The 22,732-nt window shown below is 46.8% G+C and overlaps 1 protein-coding gene across 1 annotated transcript; it reads left to right on the plus strand.

Moving 5' to 3' along the window:
- The first annotated feature begins 7,647 nt into the window (after positions 1-7,647).
- On the plus strand, positions 7,648-22,056 carry LOC124648130 (putative disease resistance protein RGA1). The gene is made up of 7 exons (XM_047187943.1): positions 7,648-7,947; positions 8,335-9,471; positions 12,780-15,248; positions 17,414-17,667; positions 17,756-17,859; positions 20,983-21,648; positions 21,746-22,056. Exons 1-4 carry the CDS (start codon positions 7,648-7,650, stop codon positions 17,426-17,428), a joined length of 3,921 nt encoding a protein of 1,306 aa, XP_047043899.1. The 3' UTR covers positions 17,429-17,667; positions 17,756-17,859; positions 20,983-21,648; positions 21,746-22,056.
- The last annotated feature ends 676 nt before the right edge of the window (positions 22,057-22,732 follow it).

A 22,732-nucleotide genomic window follows, 5' to 3' on the forward strand; every position in this document is an offset into this window, starting at 1 on the left:
ATGGGAGGCTATGGAGGCATGACCGGCATGGGAGGACCAAGCTATGGAGGAGTGTTTGGAGGGACTATGGGAGGCTCGGTGAGTGGTGTGTATGGGTCTATGGGAGCACCACCCGGAGGATTCGTGTCTTCCATGAATGCTACTATTCCTCCTTCAACCCAAGATGACGAGGAAGAAGAAGAATGTGTTGACTTGGAAAATGCGGAAGTGTGATATGCATTTGTGTTGTGTGTTCCACTTGAACTATATGTTGTGTGTCGTTGTTGAACTACGTCATTTTGTGTGTCGTTCTTGAACTATGTGATGTGTGTTGCACTTTGTACCCATTTAAACTATGGTAGATCATTTGTTTCATGATAATATGTGAGTATTTGATCTTGTTGAATGCATATGAGTGTAGAAAGTTGTTTTCCGCGCCCGCGCGCGCTGTATTTTGGCGCGCCCGGCGGAGGACCATTTTTTCCTCCCGCGCACGCGCTGCATTTTGGCGCGTCCGGTGGGGCAAAATTCGCCCAGCGCGCGCCATCCTTTTACAGCGTGGCGGAATGGAGGTATAGCGCGCCGACTTTTTGTGCGCCTGTTGGAGATGCTCTAAGTATTTTCCTTTCTGGTTTGGGTATATTGCTCTGTATATCCTAATTTAGTGATCACAACATGAACGCCCGTACACTAAGTCCAGCTGAGATCCAAATCCAATAGCTGAAAGTTCAATAGTTAACCATGGAACTACCCAAGTATTTCCAGGTTAGAACAATATTGGCAGCAGCTGAGCTTCACACACTCCACAATCAACCTAGCCTCGAGGCGATTTCGGATGAACTGAATCCTCTAGGGGAGAGAGAGGGATGATGTACAACATTATGGAAAAAGACAGGGTCTTGTTCGAATATGTGGCACGATTGGGGCAGGTCAAGTGGTCACATTAAATCATGTCCTTTAAATAAGAATGGAGGGCTCAGATTTTGGGAATCCAGTAGCGCACAAGTGCCATGGAGCACTAGATATCTTCTCACTGCATCAAGTCCCCGCACGGACTCTTCTCGTTTCCTATTCGCATGGGCCATAGCCACGCAAGTCGGACATAGTCGCGACAGCAACGGCGTGGACACGATTGGCCTATAAGCTCGAACAAGAATGCTGGGACCTTGATGGATATTACTTGAATTACACTGATTTTTCTCAAAAAGGATCGTTTGTTTTTGGTCGTTTTCTAGGACCTTGATTCTCTATTATTCTCGTAGTGCACAACCATATCCACCATTGTCAGTCCAAAGTCAAGGTGGGTGTGTAGGGTGGAGTTCAAACTCTCGCTCCTCTGGTTGCTTTTCATTCCGAGGAAATATCCATTCACTAGATACGCGGCTGACCACAAATTCTTCCTCCTATACATCCTCTTCATCCATTCTTTGGTTAATTCCGTCTGGTGCTTCTCGACGAATGCCCTCCATCTCCCCTCGAATACTTGTTCCGAAGTGGTGTAGTACAACAACGTACCGAAATTCATTGTGAGCCAGGTCGGGAATGTGCTTCTTCATGTTCTTCTCAATATGCCACGTACAAACACGGTACCACACGCCTGGAAAGACTTTACCAACAGCGGCGATCATTGCAGCGTCCCCATCGGTGATGATCCCTTTAGGCTTCGCCGATACATGGCTTTCGGGAATGTTTCTAACAACCACTTGTATGTTACTTCCTTTTCGTCCGAGACAATGGCGCATGCAAAAAACGTAGTCTGGCGGTGATTGTTTATTCCCACAAAAGGTATGAACGGCATAGCATACCGATTTGTTTTGTACGTGTTGTCAAACACCAAGCACGTCACCGAAGTCGGCATAGTCCTCGCCGAGACCGAGAATCACACCAGAACAGGTGTAACAATTTTCCACCTTTACCAAGCTTGTAATCAAAATAGAATTTAGGATCATCTTGCTTCCTCTTCTCCATAATGCCAATGGTTGTGTTGACGTCACCCTTTGCAATCATCTTCCTCTTTTCACGGCAAGACATGTTGTAAAGATCCTTTCTTACAAATCCTACCCTGCTGTATTTTCCGAATGTCACCGATAAATGTCCTCATAATGTTGAATAATCTCATCCCAAGCAGCTCCCGGTGACATGATCCTAGATTTCTGATGAGCCTTGATCTTTCTATGAGACCGAAGAAAAGCGATTTGATCAGCTGTAGCATGCTTATGGTTGTGATTGTCGTCAAATCTCAGAACAGTCCAAACACCCTTTTTTCTCGTTATACGACACACTGAAATGGGCACCACAGTTGCAGCGAGACTCAGGTCGGTGCCTATATGTCCGGCCTTCCATTTCTAAGTACTTGCTTTCACGTTGCCCAGCCCTGGAGCAAAGAAACCGCCTATACGTCATGGTGGGTGTCCCTAATTCATCAAGGCGTTCCTTTTTCTTCTCGCGTCGAATGCTAAAATCATGTTCTTTGGCATACTTGTTGTAGAAATAATAGGCAGCCTCTTCGGAAACAAAGGTCATGGCCTTTACAGCCTCATACTTTCGCTGTCTGCTCATTTCAGCATCAATATGATATGGATCCTTATTATCTTCCTGCTTAGTATGGTCCAGCTGGGAACTTCCTGTCACCTAAACAAATATGACAAACATGGCGTTATTGTTACTGACACTTTGATTTGTTCTATTATGCATTGCAATGCATCAAAAGAAAATCTTAATTCGCTTTTGCATTCAGATTTTGACAGCTGTGAAACCCCCCCTTCTAATGATTTTAACTGCTCAGGAACATCCTCTTCATAAGCAAAGTCTTCCAAATCAGAATCCCCGTAGTAGGTAAGCTCACTGTTTCTGATTACAACAACCTGCGCAATTTGTAGGAAAATAGCAAATTACATGTATATTCATCTTCACCTGGAAGAAGACAAGTAAGATAAAAGAAAACATACATCACTCGTATTTTCAGAAGTGGGTTCATCATCTGTACCACTTATGCTGTCTTCATCATCGATGTCCATCTACAAAATTTGCAACAAGGAGGCAAAATTCAAGGACAAAATATTCCCATGCACACTGTACTGATAAAATATGAAAATGTGAGTGACTCACATTATCAGACTCAGATACAGGATCACCAAAAATGCTATCATCATCATCAGACGAAGGTATTTCATATTCATCTTCTGAAGATGAAATATCAAAAGCCTCCCATCTAGAGTCATCAACATCCGTAGTTGCTTTCTCATTGTCAATCCCGTAAGCCATAGAGCCGTCCATCCGATCAAATAAAACCAACATCACTGACCTAATCAACATAAAAACTCGGCTTCGAAAAAATTGGTAAAATTTTGAACAACAAATTACACCCTAAGCACAAATGCGACAATACATCGTATAAAGTATACATGGAATAAGAATAGAATAACAGTGTGGCACGGGGGCTAACCTCTTCTGGGCGTCGGTGGCAATCTGGGCAGCCACGGGAAGTTGGGATCGGCGGTGCTCTGCCTTGCAATGGAACGACCTATAAATGTTGATCGTGGGGAGGCGGAGGGTGGATGACTCAGACGTTCGCCGCCGTATTGTCGTGCGCACCGCGGTGACGGCCAGCGATCCACCGGATGCGGGAAGGATAGGAGATCGCCGAGGTAACCAACCACGCCTGCTAGCTACGATTAACCGGGGTACGTGCAAATGGCGGTGGCGAGGGATCGACCGGCTACAACAAGACGGAGGGATCAAAACCCTAGGTATGAATGGCGGCCGTGGGAGGGGTGGACTCGGGCCAAGGTTGGACGCCGGATCTAGATCGGAGATCGCCGGACTGGCGGCTGCGACGAGCTGATGAAGGTACGTGAGAATGGAAAGTGACAACCGACGAGGACCACCACATCGATCCATCAGACGTATACACCGATGACGTACATACACCGAAACGTACATACAGCCTATACCCTTTCAAGAGTACAAGGGTACACCGTACGTATATCTTTTCAACGAGTACAATACAAGGGTACAATCGATATGGATCTTCGGGGCTAACCTAACCCGACCCGCTAGCGCCGGCGGAAGGAGCACGTGCATAATGGTACGGTTATGCAATTGTTCGCTTGGGAGCCTATGGAAGCAGTCGCCATAGTTTCTGTTTCCTGCTTAGGTTGCCGTAGAACTGAACGTCTGCTTAGATAGATACGAAAGATTCACAACCCCTGCAGCATTTTCCAGGCTGTCGTTCTTGTGTCTCAGTCAGACAGAGATTGTTCATACCAAGCATCCCGAAGCATACTGCACCTTGCAAACACCACATAAGTCATCTCTCTGAACTACAGGTAATTATATTGATGCATATGCAGCCTGGAATTCTTGATATGTTATTCCACCGTGCACAGTCTTACAGTTCGTGGTTGGTTTGATCTTTACCAGAGGTGGTACCCTCCAGGTTCACTGCTTCCATGGAGCTAGCTAGCTCTGTGATAGCTCTGCAGTCAAGGGACAGATTTACGGGTCGAGTGGTAGTGGTTGACTATGCTAGTGAAAACTTCAGGGTTTGTATGTACTCAAGTCTTAATTTCACATTTATTGGACTGCCGATGAGACCATTACTCGAACCACGGACCACAACGAGGAGCTGCCTAAACAAACTTCCGTATTTATGTACTTACTAATTTTGTAAGGCACATATCTGCATCTCTCCTTTTTTTTTGAGGATACACCATGTATATAGAAGAAAGCCAAAGAATTTTTTCGAGGATACACCATGAAAAGGTGTATCAATTATATAGAAGAAAGCCAAAGAAGGCAAAGTTGATGCTGCTCACAAGGGGGAGCAGCTCCCCACGCACGCCTACTCTCCTAGCTGCCACGGGAGAAGACTAGGATCAAGAAAAGCAAAAAGGGTGCCAGGGAAGAGCTTGGCCAGCCGCCACCTATCAAACTCCAGACTAATCCTGTCTCTAATGGTGAACTGCGAAGCCGCCACGCCGTTGAAGACCACATCGTTCCGGTGCCTCCAAATACACCAGAACACTAGGATGATCGCGGTCCACATGTCCCGGCTATGAGCCGCCGGGTAGGTACGAGAAGACCACCACCTGAAGCTCGGTGTCCGCCGCTGGGAGCCAGTCCTCCTTGCCCCAACAGCGAAGGGCCCAAAACCAGACCTCCCGCGACACCACGCAGCCAAGGAGCAGATGCTGCAGGGACTCTGGCTCCTGGTCGCGCAAAGGACGGGCCGGTGGGCGAGGCAGGCCACGTCTCTGAAGTCTATCCGCCGTCCAACAACGGTTCTTCGCGGCGAGCCACGCAAAGAACTTGCAACTATAGGGAGCCCGGGAGAGCCAAATCTCATCGGAGATAGGAGCCCTCACCTGTCCCGCGAAGAAGGCTCCATACGCCGACTTGGCGGAGTAGCAACCGTCAGGCGACCATCTCCACAGAGGCAAATCCTCTCGCTCGGGGTCCAAGTGGAAGTTGGCCAACCTCTGCCAGAGAACGAAGAACTCTGGGAGAGCCTCGACACTCATATCGGGGCCACAATCGCGAAGCCACTGGCCCGAGAGGCCCTCCCTCACCGAGCATGCCGCTGCTCTCCTCCTCGAGACCATGCTAACCACGTTCGGAGCGATCTCCGCCACTTTGGCCCCGTCTAGCCAGCGATCCGTCCAGAATCTAGCCCGGTCGCCATTGCCCACCGTGTAACAAATAGCAGCGTCCGAGATTGCCATGCAGAGGCCGGGGAGTTGAATGTTGAACTCCGCCCAAGCCTTTGACGGATCCACCTTTTGCAGCCACGCCCAACGACATCGAAGGGCAAGATTGAGGAGGCGAAGGTTCAGAATACCTAGGCCCCCAAGCGGCTTTGGGGAAGCCACTTTGTCCCACACGACCAAGCAGTGACCACCCGAGATCTCCCGCCGCCCTTTCCAAAGGAAGGCGCGACAAATCTTCAACAACGCCTCAATGACCGTCGGAGGGATGTCCAGAGACATCATGGCGTGAATCGGGATCGCCGAGAGAGTAGTCTGGACCAGAATGGTCCTCCCTCCACGGGTGAGAAGGTTGGCACACCACGGCTGCAGCCTATTGGCCGCACTGTCCACCATGGGCTGTAGCTGTGCCGCTGTCACCTTTCTAAGTCCAAGGGGGAGTCCCAAGTACTTGAAAGGGAAAGAGGCCACCTCGCAGCCTAGGATAGAGCTGGCCAGGTCCACTTGCTCCTGAGAGCAGCGAATGAGGTGAAGCGAGCACTTGGCCAGGTTAGTGCGCAGGCCCGATGCCACCCCAAAGTCCTGCACGATCTGAGCGCAGGTATGAAGATCCAACCTGGTGGGTCCGATGAAGGTGACCACATCATCGGCATACATCGAGGTGAGATGCCAGAAACCACTAGGGGAAAGTTCCATGAGCAAGCCCGCGTCCGCCGCCCTCTCAAACATGAGGTGGAGAACATCCATCACCGTGTCAAAGAGCAAAGGGGAGAGGGGGTCACCCTGGCGGAGTCCCCGGCGGTTGAAGATGAACGCCCCGTCCTGACCGTTGACCAACACGCGGGTGGAAGCCGAGCTAAGCAGCCCGCCCACCATGGAGGTCCACTTACGGCCAAAGCCTAACCGGGACATCACCTCTAAGAGGAATGCCCAATCCACAGTGTCGAAAGCTTTGGTGATGTCGAGCTTCAAAAGGATGGCATCGCGCTTAAGCGCATGCAGCTTCCGGGCCGTATGATGCACCAACTGGAAGTTGTCATGGAGGCACCTCCCACGTATGAAAGCACTCTGCTGAGGGCCAACCAACTCCTCCATCCTGGGTGCAAGGCGAGAGGACAACGCCTTGGCCATGAGCTTTGCCACACTATGGATGAGGCTAATCGGTCGGAAATCCTTCACTTCCACCGCATCCGCCCGCTTTGGAAGCAAGGACACCAAAGCTTGGTTTGCCACATGGAGCCCCCGACAGTCCCCCTCCCACAGGGACTGAAAGGCCGCCATCACATCAAGCTTGATGATGGGCCAGCAAGCCACATAGAACCTACCCGAAAACCATCGGGCCCTGGCGCCTTGTCCAGCTCCTGAGAGCGCACCTCATCCAAAATCTCCTCCTCGGTGAAAGGTCTCGTCGAGCTCCGAGAGGTCATGAGTCTGCACCCGAGGAAGCCAAGGGCCAGGGAGAAGTCTCGCTCCGGCGCCACGCCCAACAAATCGCCGTAGAATGAGTCTGCATCTCTCCTCAATGTGCATGATTTCTTTCGTATTTGTTTCACTGTATCTATCCTTTTTTTTTTGTCGATTTTACTGTCTATGCAGAATCAGGCGTACTCAGGCTCTGAAAGTTCAGCTTACCATGTAACGGCCAAGTTTTTTGTGGGTGACTCACTGTAGATTCCGGCAGGAGTGAACACTTTTCTTATTAACCTTTCGATTAATGGGTAGGAATAATTACCAAATGATATTCGTGTCTTCAGTAGCCCTTTGTCCCACAAATTGCTTTGGCATCTCGGTTCACTCGTCTACTTTAGTTGGCTTTGCTTTCGAATCGATTCTTTCTTTCTTTGTACTCCTAGCGAAGTAAAGGAAAGACAGACTTGCAGCCAAACTGCAATTGCAGGCACCTAAACTCCATCCTTCCTCCCACGACCCTTCAACACCCACCCCCACCTAATTCTGCACGACCATGGCAGAGCTTGGTGGCATGCTTGCCGCTGCGATCCTCAAGGTGGTGGGCGACCAGATCGGTTCAGCGATCGGAGGTCAAATCACCCTGCAGAAGAACTTCGATGAGGACCTGAAGAAGATGAAGATGGCGCTCGAGTCTGTCGATGCCGTCCTGGAGGATGCCGAGAGGCGGTCCATCACGGATAAATCGACGTGTCTTTGGCTGAAGCGGCTCAAAGACGTCATGTATGTCATCTCCGACATGATCGATGAGTTTGAGGCAGATACACAGGCCATCACCCAGCCATCCACGCGCAAGGTACGGTTACTCTTAAACAATACCCCCACCAGTGATCGCTTCTTTATTAATAGAACACTCAGCTCTTCATGTGGTTTTGGTATATAAACCAGCTGAAGCTAATTTACATGTCAAAGGTTTGTAGCACCCATGTTAGATTTTATGTGTGTGTGCTGTGAGTTAATTAATATATCTCCACATGAAACACTTTCCAGATATTATATAAGTTTCTAAATTACGCAAGATTTCTTGCAATTTTAACTCAATATCATATGCTATGTCTCTTTAAATAAAAAAATTGATCCAATAGAATGTAGCCGAAGTGTCTCTTGATGTTTCAACAAAACTTCTTATTGCCTTAGTGCACTGGTGATTTCACACTGTATTGACGTATCAACTGTCTTGCAGCTCTCCTTCAAAAAATATTTGGCAATTATCATTCCTTGTCTCACAATTGGTCCCAAGATTACAATGGCCAATAGGATGGAGAAGATGAGGGAGGATCTAGAGGTGATAACAGATCAACACAAAAAGTTTAAATTAACAGAAGGCACTAATGCCAATGAGCTGAAGGTTACTGATATAAGGGAAACATCCTCAATCATGGAGACACAAATTGTTGGGAGGGCCGATGATAAAGTTGAAATATTGGCTTCTTTATGTGAGAGCATGACAGAAGACATCACAATCCTTCCTATATATGGCATTGGAGGGCTTGGCAAGACCACCTTGGCAAAAATGGTTTATAATAGTTCCCAGTTCAAAGAATACTCTCAAGTGTGGGTTTATGTGTCTCAGACATTTGATTTGAAGAATATTGGAAATTCTATAATAACACAGCTATCAGAGAAAGAGAAGGAGAGTGAGTACACTGAAATTCAGATGATACACAAATCCTTTCAAAAGCTTCTTGCTGGTAAGAAGATTCTTATTGTTTTAGATGACCTCTGGGAGGGTGAGGATTTTCATCTGGAAAGCCTGACCGATATGCTAAAGGTTGGGAAAGACAGTAATGTGGTTGTTATAGTAACCACACGTGATGAAGGCATAGCAAGAAAAATTTCTACCATCCGACCATACAAAATAAAATCTTTGACCGATGACATGTGCTGGTCTATAATAAAGCAAAAGAGTGCATTTGAATCTAGAGGTGGCAAAGAACATGCAGAGAAGACAGGGAAGGCCATCGCAATGAAGTGTGGTGGTGTGGCTTTAGCAGCTAAATCAATTGGACACACGTTGCAATATATAAAGTTCAGTGAATGGGAATCCTTGAGGGATAGCAATATATGGACCGTCTCTTCTTTGAAAGATACATCTTCTATACAAGTGATTGCATCTTTGAAATTAAGCTATAGTATTATGCCATCGTATTTGAAGCTATGCTTTGCCTATTGTGCAATATTTCCTAAAGGTCACAAGATAGTTAAAGAGGAGCTTATTTACCAGTGGGTTTCTCTTGGTTTCTCAACTTGGCAACTTGGTGATAGATGCATTAGTCAGCTTTTGGGACTCTCTTTCCTTGAACATTCAAATTCAGAATCGGTGAGTTTAAGCACACCTTACACACTTGAAGGTTTTGTTATTTTGTATGAATTGGTGTAGGGAAACTCATATATAGTGCATAGCCTTGCAAAAAAAAGTATATAGTGCATAGGATTTTGCTGCACATTTGTGAAATACACAAACTGTAAGGTATTGAAATATATGATAGCATAATACATCATAGTTTTGTTGCTTAAACACATATTAAAAAAACTACTTAAAAAGATCGCATGGGCTGATATGCACAAACAAAGACCATGATATTAGTGCATGGGCCCTAACACAACCATATAACAATAGATATTTGATTCTATTGCTAGTTAAATAAAACATGAAGTATATTATTGTGGCTATCATGAAAAAGTGTGTAAGTTTTAGGAAATGTCCACCAGGAGGTACGAAGTTTGCATCTACATATGACTTTACATAAAATCTAGGCTTGTGCCTACCACGACTAGCATGATTAATTACTTCATGAAGTTAACCCTTTGTTATTTTTTAATTGCACACCGTAGAAAATTCAGTTGTGAATATGCTCCAACTTCCAATGATTAACTAGTACGTATATAGCTATTAGTGGTTTTCGGGGACCCTTCTCGGACAATCCCCATGATTGCCAACCTTCATGCAAGACAGATGTGAGATCATCTCCACCGGTGCGCACCAAATAGGCACCGGCAGTACTCTATTAGGGGTGCCGGCAATCGCGCCCTCCATTTGGGGAGGTACTGCCCACACCGGCGCGCCCTATTTTTTAAGGGGTGACACATATTCAAATAAACTAAACAAAGGCATCAATTTTCATTAAAATTTAGGTTTATATTAAAAATATGAACGAAAATTGACACAAACTAAATCTTTCTAGTCGGAGAAGTTGTCAAAGTCAAAGTTGAATCATCGTCGTCCTCCAGATCGATGACCATGCCGTAGTCCGACGCTGATCATGCCTTGTTGAAGCCCTTCAACGCCACCAAAGGGATGTTGAAAGACACGCGGAGCGCCTGGCGGCCAGGGGTATCCGCAGGATTGTTGGGGTGGCAGAGCTCCATCTACACCCGCCGGTATTCGTCCCCTGCCTCCGGCTCCTCTTTGACGTCCTTCTTCGGTGGCGACGGAAGTTGCTGGTTCTTGGAGCGGAGGAAGTGGTGGCCCCTCAGTGGCAGAGCGTGGCTCTGGCTTGGGCAGCCAGAATTTGACGCACCCGTAGCATTGTGGTGAGCACATCTCTGTCTTGGGCCGCTAGATCGAGGGGCCTCCATAGCGCAGTGACATGCACGGCTCTGGCTTGGGCTGCCAGAATGCGACGACTCCGGTAGAGCACCCGTGCCACGAGGAACCCTGCGAATAGGGCACCGGTAGCGATGAATGGGTGCATGAAGAAGACGAGCGCGTGGTCGCCCCGCCAAAGATACGAGGCGCAGGCCACGGTGTTGGGTGCACATAGCCATAGTAGGCCAGCAGCAACTCGATGGTGCGCCCGGACCACCACTGGCGGCGCTCCCGGAGGTTGTGGCAGCTGCGGTGTTGGGTGCACGTAGCCGTAATAGGTCAGCAACAACTTGATGGTGCGCCCGCACCACCACTGGCGGTGCTCCCGACGGTTATGGCGGCTCGAAAGATACGGCCAGACGAAGTAGCCGAGGACCGCATGCCGTTCGCCTCGAACGGGGTCGGCCAGAGCTCGCTGTTCGCCACGAAGCTTGGGTCGGCACGCCGCTCGTCGGTGAGCTGGGCGTATCGCTCCTTGATGGACGTCTCAAGGCGCCCGTCTTTTGGAACCGGCGACACCGCCAAGCCGCCAATGGTAATCTTCCAACCACTCGGGAGCCTCGTGTCCAGCAGCATAAGGACACCATTCTCCGTGAGGACAATGGCCTTGTCGAGCGTCACGCTCAGCCTTCCGGCACCAGAGGTGCTGCCTTCGGCGTTGAATGCCACCGGCAGACTGATTTGTGGCGCACATTAGGGTTTTGGGAGGTGATGGGAGGCGAAAAGCAGAAGTGAGAGGGGAGGCGAGCACAGTACACCTTGCTTAAATGCATGTGGCAGCAGATGAATGGTCCGGCGCGGCTTTCACTCCGGCGTGAAGAGTCGTGCCGTTGCACGGCCGTCGATGCATGCGAGGGATGGGTGTCCTTGCCTGGGTAACCGGAGTAGGCAATAAACATCGTTGACGCCTGCCACTGTCATTGCCAAGCGGGGCCACCTTGCCAGATCCTACATGGCAATAGGCACCGACACCCCCACGCCGACCCCTACCGTTCGGGGCCGGCGCGAGTGTAGTGACTATTGTATTTGGTTCCAGAACCCACCGATTTTTTATTAGGGTTGGTGATCATGTGAGCTCATTTTGTACCCGACATCCCTATGAGGGTCGCTATTAGGGCTGCCGGTGGAGATGCTCTGATGCTTGGAACCCAGATGGTTCCAACATAGTAAACAGAACCACCACGGATGTAAACATAAAGTTAATTTTTTTTTGCAGCCGCTACCATTGTGGTCACCGCCGTAAAAAGTATGAACTCTTCATTGCCTCATTTGGAGGAGGGCATCTTCTTGTTGAAGAAACCATGCATTAATGCCTAGGCCGTCTGCCACATACCTTGGCAAGGAGGCGGGGCAATGACATAGTGAAGGCATCATCGTACTTCTCGGTGCATGGTTGTTGTTCCTATAGATGCAAGGATGAGTGAAGGGGCTCGATCGCTGTTTTTTTGTGTGTGCCTACGTACATCCATTTTACCAAACTTTTATGATCAAGTTGGAATACTTATTTTCCAAGATGATTTTTTTACTTCTTCAATTTGATTAAAATTCTCACATTTCATGAATTTCGCATTTTTGAAAAATACCATGATTAACTGCCTACCACTTTGCAAAACATCCAGTCATGTCTTTGAAAAGTACTTTACAATGGTTTGCGTGATAAAAAAAATTATGATTTTGTGACATCATTTTTACCAATTTAATTAAAATTCTCACATTTCATAAATTTCTTAGTTTTTTTTTTAAAAAAACATGATTAACTGCCACTGCGCAAAACATCGTGTTTTGAAAACTATTTTACAATGGTTTGAATGTTATTTTTTTTTTATGATTTTGCGACACAATAGAAGGGTACAAATAGTACAGTTTTAGAGCCCAGACACCAATAAACTTTGAAAGTAGTGGAGGACCTAAAATAATTTTATTATTTAATAAAGGAGTGAATAGATAGAATATATTAATGTACGGAAGTTAATTCATAAATAGTCTTAAATATACCATCTTAGAAAATCTAACTCCGCGGAATGATTATTTTGTTGCAGAATATCGAGCTATATGATGAAGATATTACATTGTTAACCATGCATGACTTGGTGCACGATTTAGCAAGGACAGCCATGGACAATGAAATTTTTGTCGTTAGTAAAGACGATAATGCCCAGGGAAGCTGCTATCACTATGCACTACTCGATGATTGTAGCAAGCCATTGGTCTCGGAGTTATCCAAGATAAGGGCACTCCGTTTTCTGAAGTGTGGTAAAATCACAGTTCATGATGCTGCATTTTCATCCGCTAATTCCATGCGTGTCCTAGACTTAAGTGAATGCATTATACACAAGTTGCCAGATTCTATTGGTGTACTGAAGCAGTTGAGGTATCTTAACGCTCCAGGAGTACAACATAAAACAATTCCAGATAGTATCACCAAGCTCTCAAAATTAATTTATCTGGACATTCATGGATCTCCTACAATTGTGGAGCTACCGAAGTCAATTGGAGATATTGAAGGTCTGATGTATCTTAATTTGTCTGGTTGTTCGGGACTTGCAAAACTGCCTGAATCATTTAGGAGGCTACAAACATTGGTGCATTTAGATCTGTCAAATTGCTCTTATGTTGGAGGTATATCGGTACTCTTGGGGAACCTCACAAAACTCCAGTATTTGAACTTATCTCACTGCCAAAGAATTGGAAATATGCCCGTAGCTCTGGGCATCCTATCCAAACTAGAGTATCTGAACTTATCATTCAGCTCATATCTTGAACGTTGTCAGGAAGCAGAAGTTTTGGGCGCCCTGAACAAACTTGAATATTTGAACTTATCTTCAGATAAGTACCATGGTCTTCTAAAGCTCCCAGAAGCTTTGGGCACATTCATTCAACTCAAATACTTAAATTTATCAGGTTGTAACACAATGTCAGAATTGCCGAGATCATTTCAGAGTCTAAAAAATTTGGTGCATCTTGATCTATCAGATTGCAGTATGATTGATTATCTATATGAAGCTTTGGTTGGTCTTTCCAATCTGCAGCATTTGAATTTACAGGGTACAACTATCATGTTGCTGCCAGAAGATATGACCAAACTCCGGTATTTGAATCTGTCTAGGCTGATTACATATACCTTGGATAGTCTCATCAACTATATATGCAGCAATCTTTTCAATCTAGAGCATTTGGATTTGTCTCAGAATCATGGTATTTTTCGTATACCTGAAAGTATATGTAACCTGAGAAAACTGCATACATTGAACCTCTCAAAATGCATTTTTCTTGAAAATATACCAGGAAGTATAGGTACAATCGATAGTTTGAAGTTTCTTGATATAAATAGTTGTTACCGTATCTCCAAAGTGCCTCAGCTTGGTAGCAGTGCAGTATCATTACCACACTTCGGGGTGCAGCCTGGTGATGGTCATTCTAGTAGCAGCATCGTCCTGCTACAACACATGGACCCTGTCGAGCTCAACTTAACAAAACTCGAAAATGTGAAGTCCGTAGAAGAGGCACAACGTATAAATTTGACGGGGAAGAAAAAACTTGTTTCCTTGACACTGGAGTGGACTCTAGAGGCTGAGAGATTTGTGGATCACAAAATTTTGATGGAAAATCTGGTGCCACCAAGCACGTTGATAACATTGGAGATATGTGGTTACAGTGGTGTCAGCTTTCCAGCCTGGCTAATGCTGGACCAACTACCAAACCTAGAAAATTTGGTTTTCAGAGGTATGCCAAACCTGGAAGAGTGGAACATGTCGCACTCCAGCGGCGAGGATCACGTGATTAGGAAATTGGAAATACATGATTGCCCATTGTTAAGGATGAAACCGCTTCCACCTAAAGCTAGATACTGGGTGATATCAAACAGTGATAACGTGTTATCATCATGCTCCTCTGTTTCTCCGGTAATAATTACTGAGCTATCAGTTCAAAACTGCAGGGTGCCTCTGCATCAGTGGAGCTTGCTTCAGCACTTCCCTATCCTCACTTCTTTGTCTATTAAAGGCTCAGTTGATCTAACCGGCTCACCAGAGGTCATCCGACATCTCTCCTCTCTGAAGACTCTAGATCTACAAGACCAAGACTTCGAAGAGCTGCCAAAATGGTTGAACGAGAACAAGGGGAAACTCACAAAGCTAAATCTGATGGATTGCAACAGCATAGCATCACTGCCGCAGTGGTTAGGAGAATTAACCTCCCTCAAGGAACTTGGCCTGCAGGGCTGTGCTATCTTGAGTACTTTGCCAGAAAGCATACAACAACTCACCGGCCTCCAGATACTAATTATTAGTAGCTGCCCTGAATTAAAGTGCTTGGTTGAAAGGGTATGTCTCCTGCCCAGCTCTCTCTCGAGTATTACAATCTGGAATTGTAACGGTATCAAGTGTTTGCCCGAGGGCATAGAACAACTCACCAACCTCCAAAGACTAGATATTTGTGGGTGCTCTGACCTACGGCATTGGTGTGAATTAGAGGAGAACAGAATGAAGCTAGATCACATAAAAGAAAACGTAAGTGTCCTACAGGCTGGCTCTCTGTAGTACTAACCTTATTTTAATATTACATACTCTTTCTCCTTTTCTTATATTAGAATTTATTCTTTCCTGCATTTCTTAGAGAGAGTTCTTTCCTGCGGAAATGCCTACATATTCATCTACTTTGCCTTGCAATTTTTCTTTTGTTGAACACCACCTCGTTTTGAAAAATAGAGCAGTAGAAAAAGGACGACTTATCTGGTTTCTAGAGTACATCCACTGATAATAGCCACTATCATTGTAAAGATCGACATAGTAACCTAGGAATTCCTTTGCAGTACCGACTAATGAAAGAACTGGCATTATTAAATTTGCAGGAAGTTCTCTAGAGCTGGTTGAACTAGACAGTGTATATCGCACATCAACGCTGGCACTGACGGCGCCCTCGCTGTCACCGTCAGTCAGATGACGGCCCTGGAGGTATAGAGATCACGGTGCAAGCGGTATTGGGCCGTCTGCGGGGCCGCAAAACTGAGCCCATTTAAGTACTTATGTGGTAGCCCACAGAATGTTAAGGAAAATAAACGGCGGGCCGGCCCGCAGTTGCCGCATAGTCCCGCATACAACAACTATTAAAAATAGGAGCGACCAAGACATAGGTCAGGCGCCGCAACGGAGCGCCGCCATGGCCGCCCCCGCCCTTCCTCCTCCGGCTCCGGGGGATGGACCGCTAACACCCCGTCCCTCCGCCTCTACCTCTCCTCCCTCTATTCCCTGCCTCGATTCAACATCCCCCAAGGCCGGCGACGGGCAGCAGCAGGCTAAGCCAGCAATGGCGGAAAGCACGCTAGGGTTCTTATAGGCGGCGGCTGGCACGGACGGCATGGGGAGGGACGGCGGCCAAGAGGTCGATGGTAGCGAAGTCCAACAAGAGCTCCTTCGTCCCAGAATCATCAAGGTACCCCAACTTGGAGGAACTAGAAATTTTCTTGCGCCATATATGCTTTGTCCTGGTACCTCAACTTAAGAACTAAGTTTCAGCTCAGTGGCAAGGCAAGCGAGTGCGCAACCAGTCCACCCGGGTTCGAATCCCCATCTCGCGGTAATTTCGCAGGGAGGGGCGAATTTTAAACCGGGTTACCATCCTAGCGTCCATCCGTTGGGAGAGTCTTATCCTACCTAACAACATATAGCCAAGGGAGGGATCATTCCCCCGTTGGTCAACGTTTCTTTTTTTTAAGAACTGAGTTCCAGCTCAGTGGCAAGGCAAGCGAGTGCACAACCAGCCCACCCGGGTTCGAATCCCCATCTCGCGGTAATTTCGCAGGGAGGACGAACTTTAAACCAGGTTATCATCCTAGCGTCCATCCGCTCGGAGAATCTTATCCTACCTAACAACGTATAACCAAGGGAGGGATCATTCCCCCGTTGGTCAACGTTCCTTTTTTTTAAGAACTGAGTTCCAGCTCAGTGGCAAGGCAAGCGAGTGCGCAGCCAGCTCACCCGGGTTCGAATCCCCATCTCGCGGTAATTTCGCAGGGAGGGGCGAACTTTAAACCGGGTTATCATCCTAGCATCCATCCGCTGGGAGAGTCTTATCCTACCTAACAACGTATAGTCAAGGGAGGGATCATTCCCCCGTTGGTCAATGTTTTTTTTTAATCAGTCAATCTGCATGCAGCAGTACTCACAAGGACGAGGAGCAAATTCTACTTCCAATTTCACTTGCATTATGCAACCTTCGTTTCTGCGAGCTAACGGATGAAATACCCCTCTGTAGTGACATTGCAGTAGGTAATGTATAACATAACAGAACATAGCAGAGGAGAGAAGGGATATGATTATGGCGTATCACACCTCACCAAAGCAAAGAAAACAAGAACTAGTATAACATGATGCATTTCGGCAGTAATTATTACCAAAATTTAGGATGTAATTGCCACCTCATAATTCTTCTATAGATGTTTTAATTAATTATCGGGTGTTGCATTGTGTAAAGAAAATGAGCCAAGTAAATCTAGGGTATTTGTTTGGTCGAACCTGTTGGTGCAATTATATGCTATTGACGAGTATAGTAACTGTAGCTTATATGTAAACAAACTGCCTGAATCGCGCTGCGGTATTATGTTTGAAATGAAATTGTATGGTCTGACATTGCATTGCACCTTTCCTAACTGTTTGTTCATCTCATATCTGTGCAGGTCTTCCTGAAATAAGAGATTCAGATTAGAAGATACAGTGGTGGTATAATCCCCGATGGGAATGGCTCTTCCTGAAATAAGAGATTCAGACTAGAAGATACCGTGGTGGTATAATCCCAGATGGGCATGGCTCTTCCTGAAACAAGAGATTCAGATTAGGAGATGAAGTGGTGGTATAATCCCTTGCTGACAGCTACATTGTTCATGATCACTGCGTGATAGTGTAATAGGCTCATCGGGCTGCTTTGACTAAGGTGTGCATAGGCTAAACCTGCGTAAATTGCAATGATTAAATACAAAGATCAGAGCTAAACCTGCTGGATCCATGTGCTATCTGTTCAGGATCACATGCTGGCTCTTTCGCCCTCTGTACTCCATGTAGCTTCTATGCCTGTATATTCATTCAATTGAAATCAATTGGAAGGGAGCACTACGAATTTATGCAGGTATGTGAGCAGATTTTATGTTAACTGGTCTACTGAATTTCAGCTGAAAATTGCAGATACCGCAAGAGATGTATAAACATTGCGCATAAAAAATGACTAGGCTTGATTCTATTAGGCTTGAAGGGTTTTCTGTACTAAGCCATAATATATCATGTCCAGAATTTAGCTTGAACTTGTTTATTTCCATGCGAGCTCCTATGCTATGTTGGAATTTCTATGCGAGCCTAGCTTAACTAAAAGATGGATTCAGTTTGTACTGTCGTAAGACATCTCCTGCAATTTGCAATTTTTGGCACTGTTGTTTGCGCTCGCTGGACTCGCCATCCTCTTCTTGGAGGACACGGCCAACATTGGCAACGGCAGCGGCATCCTCTTTGAGGATGTGGCCATCATGAGCAACGAAGGGCACTCATTATATCTGATGTCGATCTTGAAGATCGTCTTATTTTTGATCCTTTTGGTTTCTTTGGTGTTCTGTAATAAACTATTAGTGCTAAAATGTTAATATTGTGTTTTAATGAAGTATGCGAGTTGACTGTTGATGCTAGCCATCAATGTCGTGTTGGCGCGGCTGTTTGAGGGTCTGCTTCTTAATAAACGTCGGAGAGTACTATGCCGTAGAAGTAACGGTATCTTTTATTTGGCTTGTGGGGCTCGGTCCCGTTTGTAAGAGCATCTCCAACGGATTCCCTATAATAGAACACCACTTACGGCGTAGGGCCGCGTGGGAGGAGCTGCGGCGACGAGAATCGATGGCGGCGTGACATGGTTGTGTGCGGCGGGGCAGTTTCCGGTGGTTGGGGTGCGTGCGAGCGGCCAGAAATTGCGGTGCGCTGCAACGCGCATTAGGCTTTTTTTTTTTGTCACGCCGTAAGTTTTTTTTGGACGCGGCCGTATTATAGAGCAGCATCTGCTGGAGCACTCCTGCGTCCAAAAATAGAGTTTTTTTTGGGCCCCGTCCTATTATATGACACTTGTTGAATAAGTATGCTCTAATGGTTTTAGCCGGGTTTTTGTTAACTAAGCAAACAATCCTTCTTATATGGAAAGGCAAAGCTTTTGTCTCGTTAGAAAAAAGAATTTTGAGCTGGGGCTTGGGACGGGTAATCAGCAGAGGATTGATTAGTTCCAAAACAAAAGTAGGTTTGTGGGGGAAGTATCGGACAGAGATGGTATGGAAATTGTTGTACTAGTCCGTTTTGCATTTGAGCTAGCTAGCTAAGAACAGAGCTAGCGAGCTAGGCTAGCTGAGCGGCCAATGCGTTGGCGCGACCAAAACTATATGCGCGGCGCCGCAGAAAACGCGGCTCATACGCGGCATACTGCGTAGTTGTTACGGACATACGCGGGCTCCCGCAGTGTGTCCCGCTTGCACTCTGATCTGGAGATGCACGCGACACCCGCGCTGGTTGACGAATTCCAGCCCGACACTCCGGTTTCAGGTGGCCAACATTCCTCTCCGCCGCCTTCGACAGCCCTCCTCTCACCGGAGCAGATCGGAGCCCTCTCCAACTTGGCAAAGTCCGTTAGCAAGAAGGGGGCCTCGCTCCAGCCAAGCCGCCCGCCCCTACCCAGATGGTTACCCCCGTCTAGTAAGCCGTTGTTCTTTTGTCAGTTTGCATCAGGTCGAAATTGTATCCCCAATGACGAGTCACAAGTCACAACCTTATTGTCTGGACTGGAATGTCCGCGCCTCAACGACCTTGCTTGTAGAGGAGTAGTGTGTGGGACTGTTAGGAGGCACAATGCAGTGGTGTATAATAGCCATTGCTAATGAAAAGATCAACACAAGTAACTGGGGATTTGTTTGCAGTACTAGCCAGTGCATCACACTTGGAAATTGGCCGGAAAGTGACATTTGCTTCATGTATACAGCTTATTGTTCATATTGAACTACTAGTAGAACCCAAGCTAATAAAATAATTTGCATTATTCGGGAAATTTACTAGGACTGGTGACCTGGTGACCTAGACAGGTTATACGCACAGTAGCTACGTTGCAAAATGGAGGGCCGATTTCGTTCAGACAGATTGAGATTCATAGTCTCTAGCCGGAAGTCGGGGGCAAGGAGGGACTGCACGGTGGCATGGCCGCAGCCGTTGACCGCCTCTAGAGGCGGAGCACGACTTGTTCACCTGCTCCTCTGTCTCGGGCTAGGAGGCGCCACCCTCCAGATGATCCTTGCACCAACAAGCATGTGAGCGTCAAAGATGGGCTCACCACCACATATATGGATACATATGCGTATGGATTATACTTATTTGGGTTATACGGTTTTTTATAGAAACACAGTACAAACGCTCACATACACGCGTACACACTCTACCTCTATGGGCACCCCCGGAAGATTGAGCCGGCGGATTGGATCTTGAAATTGACGAAGTCATCAGAAACGCCTCGCTGTCGACGGGAACGTCGCCTCCCACTGAATGAATATTCCGCTTTTATGAGATTCACAGATATCAAACCTAGGGTTTAAACTCTGGTGGGCTGGGGGTACAACCACCCTCCTAACCACCAGGGACGAAGCTGCTTCATAGGGACTGGTGTCAGTTGACAGCCATGGAAAACACAAAAGTCTTCACTAATTAGCAATAGCTAATGATTATTTATAGAACATGACCCCAGTGGAATAGTGAGAATATAAACATGACCCCATTAACATTTTTTCCTAGCTTCGTCCCTGCTAACCACCCAACCTCAGGTTGGTTCTCGTTATACGGTTTTCTACTCGGCTATATATGGCTTAATTACTAATTAATGTTGATTAAATAATTTATTAAAGACAATCATCCTTCTTTCTTTCATTTCTTACATAGGGTTCGTTCATGGAGAAATGTTTACATATCCATGTACTATGCCTCGGAATATTCCTTTTGTTAAACTGCACCTCGTTTTGGAAAATATAGCACTGGAAAAAAGACAAATAATGATCTGGTTTCACAATACCAATGTGAAGATTAACATAGTAATCCGGGGATTTGTATGCATCGGCCAGTGCATCACGCTCTGATCCATCTTTTTACTGATCTGAACGCAACATTCACCGTATGTAGAACCAAGCTAATCAAAGAATTCCCTCAAAAAAAGCTAATCAAAGAATTGTTATTATTCTTTTTGCAGAAGTATTACCACAGGTGTAGTTAGATAGTGTTCTAGACAGTGTATACGAACACCAGGTTGAAAATTTTGGAGCCTTAATCAACATGCAAGATTTCATTCACGACGACTCAGATTCATTCTGTTGAAGGAGGACCGTCAGGAGAAAGGAAATTATATGACATATACTGGTCGTAGTCTGGAGGGGCAGAATCTTTTGCTACTTTGTCAGATTACCAGAAAGCATGAGCGGCAACGGGATGAAAGGGTGAATCTCAGAGCAACTCGGCATCTTCCTAGCACTGTTAAATCAAACTGCATGTCCAAATCAAACTGCAAGAAGATAATACTATTGCTGAAATCTACCTCATCTAGATCTAGTGTCCTAGCCTGATCCTCCCGCAACATCCGAGTTATCTCTCTCCACTGAAGGTATTTATACAGACAACCTGCAATTCTATTCTTGAATTTGCTGATCTATGTATTATTCCACCTTGCATAATTTGGTAGGTTCAGGTTGGTTCAATGTTTGCAGAGACCGGTGGTGCACCAGCCGACCGGTGAGTGGAGAAGGCCACAACAGCATAGTCAGTATGAGCATAGTAGCCAAGGCGCTGAGGGCATGGCCGAGGGCGAGCAAGACTTCAGGTCGGTGAACAGCATCGGCATTGACTGGTAATACGATATAAGGTAACGTGATAGCTCGATAGTTCAGACTGCTCGAACATTTTTCAAGGTATGACTTTACGGCTTCTAACTGATTGGAGAAAGATGGTGGCTGGAACAGGACGATTCGAGCTGAGGAGTTGCTGGCCAACGTCACAGGCCGGGAGCTGCAGTGCTTCTATACTCCATGTTGGTGCAGAGGAGGTGAACCTGAAAGGAGTTCCTCTGCTCCATGATGAGAATGTGCAGGGCTTGAAACTGACGAAGTAGATAGTGTTTGTTTTCCTTGTTGTCGTTGGTTTGTGAACACGCACCCCGGCAAATGCAGGTCAACCCAAGTCCTGGCTAAAACTGTGAGATGCAGGTTAACCCAAGTTCTGTGACATTTGCAGTTAATTTCAGCGGCATGCAGGCTGCCACGGTGTTCTTGTGACTAAGTAAGATGTCCTTAGAGACCACAGTGCGGTTTCCGGCTGCAGGTCAGACGAACTCAACTGGGGGCAGGGACTATGGAGGACGAACAGCCACTTGCCGTGCAGCCGCCGCCTCGATCGCTCGCCGATGGATTGGAAGCTGGGCAACGGAATAGCGCATTGCCGCGCAGTTGCCCTGTTTCTCCTCACCGTCGTCGGGAAACAGGGGCAGGGCGCTGACAAATCTATGAATCGCAGGTCACCGCTGTGGCCAGTGAGTAGGCGACGGCGGGCACACCCCATTTGCCCCTCCTCTCAGATCTTCCGCTGCTGCCTACGTACGCCTCCCACCAGGTCGGCAGGGCAAGAGGCGAGTATGCACTCTCGGGCCTCCTGCTTTGTCTTGCTTGGCCACTCGGAACTTGGAAGGAGAAGAGAGCCACCGAATCGAGTCTGCCTCCAAGACCCACGGCCGGGGGCTGGTCCGGCGCGGCAGTGGCCCAAGGTCTGGCATGGGAGCGACGGGAGAATCCTGTGACCAGCCCAGCCCACCCAGGCCCTGCGCGGCCGGTCATCCATCATTGTGTGCGTCAATTTCTCGTGGAAGGCAAGGAACCTTGAACCAGCCAGATTATCTAGATACTAAAATGGGTTAAAACACATCTAAATTTTAATAAAATTGAGACATTCTTTTT

Source organism: Lolium rigidum, chromosome 4, assembly GCF_022539505.1.
Source record: "Lolium rigidum isolate FL_2022 chromosome 4, APGP_CSIRO_Lrig_0.1, whole genome shotgun sequence".
In the NCBI taxonomy this organism is placed as follows: Eukaryota; Viridiplantae; Streptophyta; class Magnoliopsida; order Poales; family Poaceae; genus Lolium; species Lolium rigidum.

Bases quoted from the DNA above. Each gene is read 5' to 3' on its own strand.
- LOC124648130 (XM_047187943.1), top strand. From the start codon at position 7,648: ATGGCAGAGCTTGGTGGCATGCTTGCCGCTGCGATCCTCAAGGTGGTG. The intron at 7,948-8,334 runs GTACGGTTACTC...ACTGTCTTGCAG, and splicing joins CCCAGCCATCCACGCGCAAG to CTCTCCTTCAAAAAATATTT. The intron at 9,472-12,779 runs GTGAGTTTAAGC...ATTTTGTTGCAG, and splicing joins AACATTCAAATTCAGAATCG to AATATCGAGCTATATGATGA.